Below are 10,579 nucleotides of genomic sequence, written 5' to 3'. Positions count from 1 at the left end.
CTTTTGTTTGTTTTAAACCTGCTGCCTGTTAATTTCATTTGGTGACGCCTAGTTCTTGTGTTATGAGAAGGAGTAAATAACACTTCCTTGTTTACTTTCTCCACACCACTCAGGATTTTATAGACCTCGATCATATCCCCCCTTAGTCGTCTCTTTTCCAAGCTGAAAAGTCCCAGACTTATTAATCTCTCCTCATACGGAAGCTGATCCATCCCCGTCATCATTTTTGTTGCCCTTTTCTGAACCTTTTTCACTTCCAATAGATCTTTTTTGAGATGGGGCGACCAGATCCCCTCCACATCCCCTTCCCGGAGCTCTCCCTGTGGAGTCAGGGCGGGCAGCGCCAAGGACCAGGTGAGGGACACAGCCGAGCATGGGCGACGCCGGGCGATCTCTACCGGCCAGGCCCCGGCTCCAACTCCAGCCACAACACTGAGCTCAGTTTGTCCCCCGCGTGGCTCAGGTTCCAGGGACGGTGGATGTTCGCTTCATCCGGCGCTCGGAGCCCATGTTCTTTTCATCGCTGACTCGAATTGAGCCGAATGTTGTGCCCTTTGCTCTTGGTTAGTGAATCGTAGAAACCTGGGAGCTCGCAGCTCTATACCTGCGACCTTCGCTGACACGGCTGCGCCCCCCCAGCGCTGAGGAAGGGTCATTTCCCCTCAGCCGGCCCTGCCCGGAGGGTGCTGGGCTCTCGTGCCAGCCTGGCGCTGAGGGTCCCAGGGCAGCGGAGACTTAGGGGGACGTCGGGGTCTCTTGGTGGCTGCTGAGGCCTTGCAAATTCAGTGCAGGCCATGTCATGTGGCATGAGCGCCCTCTAGGGGCGAAAGGTGGTCAGTACTCCAGTCAGTACCCCAGTTCTATCCCAGCTCTGGGAGGGGAGTGGGGGCTGGTAGTTAGAGCAGGGGGGGCTGGGAGCCAGGACTCCTGGGTTCTCTCCCCGGCTCTGGGAGGGGAGTGGGGGCTGGTGGTTAGAGCAGGGGGGGCTGGGAGCCAGGTCTCCTGGGTTCTTTCCCCAGCTCTGGGAGGGGAGTGGGGGCTGGTGGGTTAGAGCAGGGGGGGCTGGGAGCCAGGACTCCTGGGTTCTCTCCCCAGCTCTGGGAGGGGAGTGGGGGCTGGTGGGTTAGAGCAGGGGGGGCTGGGAGCCAGGACTCCTGGGTTCTGTCCTGGTTTGCGTACGGCTGCGATGGGATTTCTGGCGGGGGGGAGGGGATGTAGGCCTTGGGGCGGTGCCAGCTGCCAAGTTGTTTGTGCTAACACAAGAGCCGCTCTTGGGCAATGCCCTGTCATGCGGCATTCTTGGGGAAGCGGCCGCCTGGCGAGGGCCTGTGGGAGCCTGGGGGTCTGGAGCCGGGGCGCTGAACACAGAGGAGGCCTTGGGCCTTGGAAGGTTGCCGAGCCCCAGCCCAGGTACCTGCTGCTCCCCCCAGGCCCTGCCCCTGCCCCCCAAGCAGGGAGGGTGGGTAGAGGGAGAAGGGCGCAGGGAAACGCCAGGTGCTGCCCCTTGCTCCGGGGATGGGCTACAACAGGGGCGATGCTCCCATGGGCTGGGCGCTGGAGGGCCCCATGGCGTCTGTGGGGCGCCCCACGCCTCTGGGCTCATGGGGCTTGGGCTGGGAGCGTGGCTGGGGAGCCTGGCAGCTCTCGGAGGGTCCTTCAGCCTTGAGCCAGACCCCTGGCCCCCGCGCTGGCTGCACCCAATGTTTGGGGCCGCCCCCGGGTCTCCCCCCTGCAGCTCCCCACTGCCTCCGCTCAGCTGGCTCCGGGCGTCAACTGCGGCTGCAGGGTCCTAGTGCCCCCCCCCCAGTGCCAGGGCAGGCTGTCCTTCCCCTGCCCTCCCCCCCCCGGACCCTCCACCAGCACAGGCCCCCTCCCCCGCCCGCAGGCACCGCTCCTGCCCCACACTGGGCAAGGGGCAGCCCCATCCATCCCCCACCCCCAGTGAGGCTACAGTGAGGGGCAGCAGCTGGGGAGGAGGCACCCATGTGATGCCCCCCCCCACCACAGGGGAGGCGAGGGGGCTTCCTGGACCTGAGAGGGGCCCTAGGAGCACGTGCAGTGACCGTGGTGGGGGTGAGTGTGGTGGGGGGGAGAGGGGGGTCCCTCCCCCGGAGCTCGCTGCTGCCGGTGGGGAGAGGGCTGGGCGGAGTCCTCCTCTCTGGCCTGTCTGCACCCCAAACTCCTCATCCCAGCCCCGCCCCAGCCCAGAGCCCACACCCCCTAACCCTCTGCCCCAGCCCATAGCCCCTCCCACACCCCAAACTCCTCATCCCCAGATCTGCCACACCCCCAGCCAGAGCCCTCACCCCCCACACCCCAATCCTCTGCCCTAGCCCTGAGCCCCTCCCACACCCCAAACTCCTCATCCCAGCTCCACCCCACCCCAGAGCCCACACCCCCAGCCAGATCTCACCCCAACCTTCTGCCCCAGCCCTGAACCTCTTCCTGCATCATGAACCTCTCACCCCCAACCCCACCCCACACCCCAACCCTCTGCCCTAGCCCCTCCAAATCCCCCACCGGGTGTAATTAACCTGGTCAATGGAAGTACCCGCCCCCTTTCCCAATCCGTAGGGCTCCGGGTGTAATTAACCTGGTCAATGGAAGTACCGCCCCCTTTCCCAATCCGTAGGGCTCCGGGTGTAATTAACCTGGTCAATGGAAGTACCGCCCCCTTTCCCAATCCGTAGGGCTCCGGGTGTAATTAACCTGGTCAATGGAAGTACCGCCCCCTTTCCCAATCCGTAGGGCTCCGGGTATATGCTACTTCTGCAGGTGTGCAGGACCTATTCCCAGTGAATGTGCCTTACATAGTAATATCCTACGTCACCTCTATTTATTAACAGTCACCAGAACCAGACGGCACACGCGACACACACAGTGCTCCCCACTCCCAATCAGACACATGAACTTTTCCTGCTGGCCAGCCAGGATCAGGATCGGGGCCATCTGGGGGACTCTGTTTTTTGCACGGCGTCATTGGCAGGGCGTTGAGGTCTGGCGGCTCTGGTCTTTGGGGCCATGTCCTGGAGTTGGTTCCCCAAGAACTTCCTTTTGGACCCCAGTTTATATAGTGAACTTTGAGTCCTTTTTAGCTGAACCTTAACCAATCATGATCCTAACATTTGACTAACCAATCCTAACATAGTGTAACACAATGCTCTAGCCAATCATCCCCCACCACCTTCATTAATTCACACCTAGCCAAATTAATTATGTAACAGACAGAAACAATCAAAGAACCAGACAGAGACCAGACAGATAACAATAGGGAAGTGGGGACCATACAGATAAAACAATAAAGAAATGAGGATTTCACAACCACCGCTATTGATAAGTGGTTTCTTGCCAGACAGGGTGTACCAAGCTAAGTTTTCTGTAACCATCTTAACAGGGCCGGCTCCAGGCACCAGCTTGGCAAGCAGGGGCTTGGGGCGGCCACTCCGGAGAGGGGCGGCACGTCCAGCTATTCGGCGGCAATTTGGTGGACGGCCCCTCACTCCCGCTCGGAGCGAAGGACCTCCTGCCGAAGTGCCGCCGCAGATCGCGGCTTTTTTTTTTTTTGGGCTGCTTGGGGCGGCCAAAACCCTGCAGCCGGCCCTGCATCTTAAGATCTGTTTCTGTATCCGGTGATAGTGGGGGCCGTTAGGACGGGGTCTCCTTCTTACCAGCCTGATCTTACATTGTTTAGGGTTACCATACGTCCGGGTTTCCCCGGACATGGCCGGCTTTTTGCTCTTTAAATAGCCGTCCGGGGGGGATTTCTAAAAATCTAAAAATGACCGGGATTTCCCCCCGGTCGGCTATTTAAAGAGTGAAAAGCGGCTGACAGGGCGGCCGAGCGCCGCTCGCATTGGGGCCTCGGTTGCCAAAGTCCCTTCCTGGCTCCCCCCATCCCCTGCAGCCTTAGCACGCCACCCGGCAGCGCTCGGGCGGGGCGGAGCCAGACACCTGCTCTAAGCCGAGCGGCATGGTAAGGGGGCCAGGGAGTTGGAGAAGGGGGGCAATCAGGGGACAGGGAGCGGGGGGGGTTGGATGGGTCAGGGGTCCTGGGGGGGCTGTCAGGGGGGCAGGGGTGTGGAGAGGGGTCGAGGCAGGCAGGGAGCAGAGGGGGTTGGATGGATCGGGAGTTCTGGGGGTCCTGTCGGGGGTGGAGAGTGGTTGGATGGGGCGTGGGAGTCCCAGGGGTCTGTCTGGGGGTGTGTGTGTGAATATGGGGTGGGGGTGTGGATAAGAGTCAGGGGACAGGTAGGGTCCAAGGGGGGCAGTTAGGGTGGGGGGTTCTCAGGAGGGGGCAGTCAGGGGACAAGGAGCAGGGAGGCTTAGATAGGGGGTGGAGTCCTAGGGGGCAGTTAGTGGCAGGGGTCCCAGGAGGGGGCAGTCAGGGGACAAGGAGCAGGGAAGCTTAGATAGGGGGTGGGGTCCTAGGGGGCAGTTAGTGGCAGGGGTCCCAGGAGGGGGCAGTCAGGGGACAAGGAGCAGGGGGGGTTGGGGGTTCTGAGGGGGGCAGTCAGGGGGTGGGAAGTGGGAGGGAGTGGATGGGGGCGGGGCAAGAGCGGGGCTTCCCCCCCCAGTGTGGAAATATGGTAACCCTAACCTTGTTTTAATGTCATTCCGATGTGACTTCCTGCTTCATAGCTAACGGCTGCTGCTCGGTGCTCTGTGAACCTGGCTGCAGACGAAGGCCTGATCCTGGCAGTGGTTGCCGAGGAAGGTGCAAGTGGCCAGTGGTCGACTTAGCTGTTCCTTCCTGACCCTTGGGAGGGGGCGGTTAGCTCACCCTGGAGCATGGGGGTTCTAGTTACTCTAACCCCCCCTAGAGCAGTGGTTCTCAGACTGGTGACCCCTTTCACACAGCAACCCTCCGAGTGCGGCCCCCCTAATAAATTAAAAACACTTGTTATGTATTTAACACCATTATCAATGCTGGCGGCAAAGTGGGGTTTAGGGTGGAGGCTGACAGCTCGCGACCCCCCTTGTAATAACCTCACAACCCCCCTGAGGGGTCCCGACCCCCAGTTTGAGACCCGCTGCCCTATAGGAACCCTGGATTCTCCCATTGGCTATACAGACCTCCCCTGCTCCCCATGAGACCCGCCCCCCCAAGCCCAGGACTTCGGCAAGGTCCTGTAGCAGTGAGTTCCACGGGGTAATTTTGCAGAGGGAAAATATATATCGGTTGATATTTACCTGTTATTATCAGGAGCCGCAGCAGTGGGACTGACATGGCACCGACGCGCCCCACGCTTGGATCAGGGCCCCCCAGTGCTAGGTGATGCAGACACAGAGATGCTTTCAGTGGGGCAGGGCTGTATCCCTGGCTCTGGGAGGGGAACGGCTCTAGTGGGCTAGAGGGGCTGGGAGGCAGGACACCTGGGTTCTATCCCCAGCTCTGGGAGGGGATTGGGGTCTAGTGGGTTGGAGCGGGGGATGTCTGGGAGCCAGGACTCCTGGGTCCTTGCCTCACCTCACAGAGAGGCCCAATCCAATGTTAACCCTTTCCCTGCAGAACTCTGGCGAGTGTCCAAGAAAATGCACCCCAGTGATTCCAGGCAGGTCCTGAAGGGGGCGCTGCTCTGCTCCTTGCTCTCAGCTCTGCTGCTCCAAGGTACTGACACATCTCCAGAGTCCAGCGGGGTCCTGTGTTTACTGGTGGGGGCATGGGCTGGGAGCCAGGACGCCTGGGTTCTCTCCTGGCTCTGGGAGGGGGGGTCTAGTGGTTAGAGCAGGGGGGCTGGGAGCCAGGACTCCTGGATTCTGTCCAAGTTCTGGGAGGGGAGTGGGGTCTAGTGGTTAGAGGGTGGTGGGGGTGGGGGAGTGGGGCTGGGAGCCAGGACTCCTGGGTTCTGTCCAAGTTCTGGGAGGGGAGTGGGGTCTAGTGGTTAGAGGGAGGTGGGGGCGGGGGAGTGGGGCTGGGAGCCAGGACTCCTGGGTTCTGTCCTATCCTCTCCCATCTCTTCTCTCCCAGTGGCTGTCGGGCTGGAGTGCTACAGCTACATGGGCACCTTCACGGGCAACATCTCTCTGGGCGAGGTGCCCAAGGTTACCTGCGGGCCGGCGCAGAACGTCTGTGCTGAGGGGCTGATTGCCCTGAGCACCGGTAACGCTGCCTGGAGATCTGGGGCACCCTGGGATGGCGCCACACCCCGAGGGACAGGGGGCTGATCCGGAAGGGGGCAGGATACTGGGCTAGATGGGCCCATGGGGCAGATCCGGGGGGAGGGGGCGGTTCTGGGCTAGATGGGCCCCTGGGGCAGATCTGGGATGGGGGGGATACCGGGATAGATGGGTCCATGGGGTTGAACCGGGAGGAGGTGGGATACCAGGCTTGATGGATCCATGGGGCTGATCCTGGGGGGGCGGGACGGGGCAGGACATCAGGGTGGCTGGGCCCGTGGGGATGAGCCGGTGTGGGCCTGTGGAACTCCCTGCTGCCCCCTTCACTGTCCCGCGTTGGGGTCCCGTCTCCCCAGGGGGGCAGCGGATGCTGGTTGTGATGAAGAAGGGCTGCCATGCGGCGCCGATTCGGGACATCTCCGGCATTAGCGACGGGCCGTATCTCCCCAACTACTACCACACCCGCTTCTGCAACGCCAGCCTCTGTAACCACCGGTACCGGGACAATAGCCACATCCCGGTCTTTTCCACAGGTACCGGCCTCAGCCTCCGGGGGGCTCCCATCCGGCCCCAGGGCGGGACTGGCTGGCTCGCGGGGGTGGGAATGGGGCAGGGGCCTGTCCCCTCTAGGGGGCGCCGGTTCCCATCCGGCCCCAGGGCAGGACTGGCTGGCTCAGGGGGGCGGGAATGGGGCATGGGGCCTGTCCCCTCTAGGGGGCGCCGGTTCCCATCCGGCCCCAGGGCGGGACTGGCTGGCTCACGGGGGTGGGAATGGGGCAGGGGCCTGTCCCCTCTAGGGGGCGCCGGTTCCCATCCGGCCCCAGGGCAGGACTGGCTGGCTCAGGGGGGCGGGAATGGGGCATGGGGCCTGTCCCCTCGAGGGGGCGCCGAGTCCCATCTGGCCCAGGCAGGGACTGACTGGCTCATGGAGTGGGGAATGGGATCTTTCCCCTCCAGGGGGCACCAGCCCCAATCCCATCCACAACTATTTGGGGTGCTCCGTGTGAACTGATTTTCTGGGTCTCAGCACAGGACCTAATGGGTTTCTCTCCCCCCCCCCGTTCGGGCCCCCACCCCTACCAAGGGGTGTCTGATGAGCTTGGGTTTCTGCATCTCCCCTCGTCCCCCCCACTCTGTCTAGGTCAGTGGGGCTGGTTCCTCACCCCTTTCCCCTCCCGCAGCGCCCCCAGACAACACTTCCACCAGCCTCCTGTGCTACACCTGCATCGGGACCACGCCGGAGAGCTGCTCCCTGCGCCGCGCCCAGCAGAGCCAGTGCCATGATGACTTCCCGTTGTGCTACGAGGGGATGGGCACGGCCACCATCGGTAGGGAGGGGCCGGCCTCAGAGCTGCCGGGGTGGGGGGGGGGAGGCAGCCAGGACTCTTGGGTTCCCAGCGCAGTAGGATCGGGGAATGGGACATGGGGCCTTTCCACTTTAGGGGGCACCGGCCCTGATCCGGCTGCAGGCCAGGGACTGGCTGGCTTGGTGGGGGGAGCTGGAGGGGTCAGGCCCAGAAGTGCAGCCGGAGGGCACTGTCCGTGGCACTGGGGAGAGGGCTGAGTGGAGCGAGAGGCGTCCCAATGTCTGGTTGGGTATGTCTAGGTCAAGGGAGGGCTGGCGGAGGTGTACATGGGGGTGGGGGGCCTGGCAAGATGGCTGGCTGGGGGATGTCCAGTGGTGAGGGGGATGGCTGGATGGAGAGATGTGTGTGGGCGAAGGGACTGGATGGATGGATGGATGGACGGACGCCGGATGCATGCATGGATGGATGGTTGGACGGATGGACGGATGGGGGAGTGGATGGATGGATGGACGGATGGATGGATGGATGGACAGATGGATGGGGGAGTGGACGGACGGATGGACGGATGGATGGGGGAGTGGATGGATGGACGGACGGATGGATGGATGGTTGGACGGACAGACAGATGGATGGATGGTGGAGTGGATGGACGGATAGACAGACGGACGGACGGACGGATGGGGCAGTGGATGGATGGACGGACGGATGGATGAACAGACGGATGGATAGATGGACGGTTGGACGGATGGATGGATGGAGGAGTGGTGGATGAATGGATGAACGGACGGATGGATAGATGGACGGTTGGACGGATGGATGGATGGTTGGGGGAGTGGATGGATGGATGGACAGATAGACAGGGCCGCCGAGAGCGGGTTCGGGCCCCGGTGAAAAAACTTTTTCGGGCCCCCCAGCAAGGGCGGACTGGCTAAACAGGGCTGATGGAGGGGGGGGAAGCCGGGCCCGGGCCCCCTTCCGGACCGCTGGGCCCCAGTAATTTGTACCAGCTCCCCCCCCCCTCGTTGGCCCTGCGGATAGATGGATGGCTGGACGGATGGATGGATGGACAGATGGATATTGATGTGTACGGGGATGGCTGGCTGGAGGGCTGTATATGTGGCCAGCAGGGCGGCGGGGTGCGTCCGGTGAGGGACAGACAGACAGCCGTCTGACCCTCTCTCTGGGCTTCCCAGGGGGCTTTGTGGTGCCCATCTATCTCCGCTCCTGCCAGGCGGTGGGCTGCGCGTCGATCACGCCGAACAACCCTTGGCTGAATATCCAGCTCGAGAGGACGTCCTGCTGTTCCCAGCCCCTGTGCAACCACGCGCCGGAGCCGGCGCCCACGGCCAGCCCCCGCCCCTTGCGCACAGCCCCCACCCGGGACCGCCCCACCAACGCCAGCCCCCGGCCTGGGCTGTCCCTGCCTGCGCTGCTGCTGCTGGGGGCGCTGGGCCTGGGGGGCTGAGAGGGCCCGGATCAGGGCAGGGGATAGAGACGCCCCCTATAGAGGACCCCTCCTAGTCCTGGGTGCACCATAAAGTCCGTCGAGCCAGCCCCGGCCCAGCCCCCCAGTTCCCACTGTGCCCAGCTCCTCCCCCGCCTTTTGCCCCCCGATGCACCGCAGCCCCATGAAGTGATGGAGATGCTGCCCAGGGCTCTTTAATACCCGTCCCTCTGGAGCAGGGGAGACGCTGTCCCCGCTAGGTGCGGTCACGGGGTCCTGCATGGCCAGCGGCTGCCGCGCCCCTGCCCAAACTCCCCAGCCCAATCGCGCTTCATGTGGGGACTGGGGATTTCTTTGTAAACATACAACGGCTGAGCCGGAGATCCCGGAGCCGCCCCATCTGGCCAGGCCGAGGGTATTGAATGGGAGCTGAGGGACGGCTGCACCGGATCAGCCCCACGGGCCCATCTACCTCAGTGTCCCGCCTCCTTCTTGCCCCCGGATCGGCCCCACGGGCCCTGTGACGGGTTGTACCCCCTGGGGTGCCGTCTGGGAGCTGTTGGAACTGCTGTGGCCCCTTGATTATTCAGAGGGGCCGGCTCAGCCATTTTCTCCAGGCCCTGCTATCACCCAACACGACAGCAGGTGGCGCCACACACCCAACTGAGTTACCTGAGTGCTTTACCGAAGCCACGCAAACGCCAGCCAATCTCCCAGCTCCCCCGCCTGGCACCCCTGCTGGAGTATAAACCCAGGGATCTGTACAGTGCAACCTCAGTCACGAAGTCACTCCCCCCACGTAGGCAACAAGCCAGTGTTAGCCAAGATGAGCTTTTCCCAGACACTTCACTCAAAACTCCTCTGGTTGAGATAAAACGTGGATTAACTACAAAAGATCGATGTGAAGTGATTATAAGTGACCGGGAACAGATCTAAGCAGATTACCTAGCAAATACACAAAAACACAACCTGGCGTAATCCGTGTGCTCACGTCTGTTTCCTCAATAAGCCATCAGCAGTGTTTGGCCTGTTTACTGTTGTACCTGAAAGGCTGGTTGGGGCTGTTCCCACCCTCACCACATGTTTCAGTAACACACGCGTAGCCAAACTTCACAGCTCCCCGGACGGTGCGAGTGCACACAACTTACCAGGAGATTAACGTGCAACAGCTCAAGACTTTTAGAATCATACCTCACAAAGCAGACTTTGTACAAGACATATAACAATGATATGACAGTGGTGAATGTAGGGGGGCCGGGTGTCACAACCCCAGCTACCCTGGTATCCAGCCCCAGGGCCGCCCGGGGGGGGCGCAAGTGGGGCAATTTGCCCGAGGCCCCCACGAGAGTTTTTCTCATGGGGTCCTTCACTCGCTACGGGGGCCCCGGAAAACTCTCGTCGGGCCCGGGCCCCCGGAGCTTCTTCCGCTCTGGGTCTTGGGCGGCAATTCGGCGGCGGGAGGTCCTTCTGTTCCCGGACCCACTGCCGAAGTGCCGGGTCTTCAGTGGCGGGGCACCCCCGCTGCCGAAGACCCCAGGCCCCCGGAATCCTCTGGGCGGGCCTGTCCTGCCCCCTCCTTGCCCCCTGGATCAGCCCTCGGGACCATCTACCCTGGTACCCTGCCCCCTCCTTGCCCCCTGGATCAGCCCCACGGGCCCATCTACCCTGGTATCCCGCCCCCTCCTTGCCCCCTGGATCAGCCCATGGGCCC

At 62.4% G+C, this 10,579-nt stretch overlaps 1 protein-coding gene across 2 annotated transcripts; it reads left to right on the top strand.

Moving 5' to 3' along the window:
• Positions 1-490: 490 nt before the first annotated feature.
• Positions 491-9,841, top strand: LOC128826960 (ly6/PLAUR domain-containing protein 5-like). 2 transcript variants are annotated; one of them, XM_054010565.1, is made up of 6 exons: positions 491-563; positions 5,510-5,608; positions 5,969-6,100; positions 6,474-6,650; positions 7,299-7,445; positions 8,618-9,841. In XM_054010565.1, exons 1-6 carry the CDS (start codon positions 509-511, stop codon positions 8,887-8,889), a joined length of 882 nt encoding a protein of 293 aa, XP_053866540.1. In that variant the 5' UTR covers positions 491-508; the 3' UTR covers positions 8,890-9,841. The 2 variants fall into 2 exon arrangements, with proteins under 2 accessions (XP_053866540.1, XP_053866541.1); XM_054010566.1 differs by lacking the exon at positions 491-563 and adding an exon at positions 1,260-1,410.
• The last annotated feature ends 738 nt before the right edge of the window (positions 9,842-10,579 follow it).

This window comes from Malaclemys terrapin, chromosome 21, assembly GCF_027887155.1.
Source record: "Malaclemys terrapin pileata isolate rMalTer1 chromosome 21, rMalTer1.hap1, whole genome shotgun sequence".
NCBI lineage: Eukaryota > Metazoa > Chordata > Testudines > Emydidae > Malaclemys > Malaclemys terrapin.
The sequence above is the reverse complement of the archived record's forward strand: the minus strand, read 5'-3'. Positions and strand labels throughout refer to the sequence as shown.

Coding starts and splice junctions, on each gene's coding strand:
- LOC128826960 (XM_054010565.1), top strand. CDS start 509: ATGTTCTTTTCATCGCTGACTCGAATTGAGCCGAATGTTGTGCCCTTT. Junction 5,609..5,968: donor CTCAGCTCTGCTGCTCCAAG/GTACTGACACAT, acceptor CTTCTCTCCCAG/TGGCTGTCGGGCTGGAGTGC. Junction 6,651..7,298: donor CATCCCGGTCTTTTCCACAG/GTACCGGCCTCA, acceptor CCCCTCCCGCAG/CGCCCCCAGACAACACTTCC.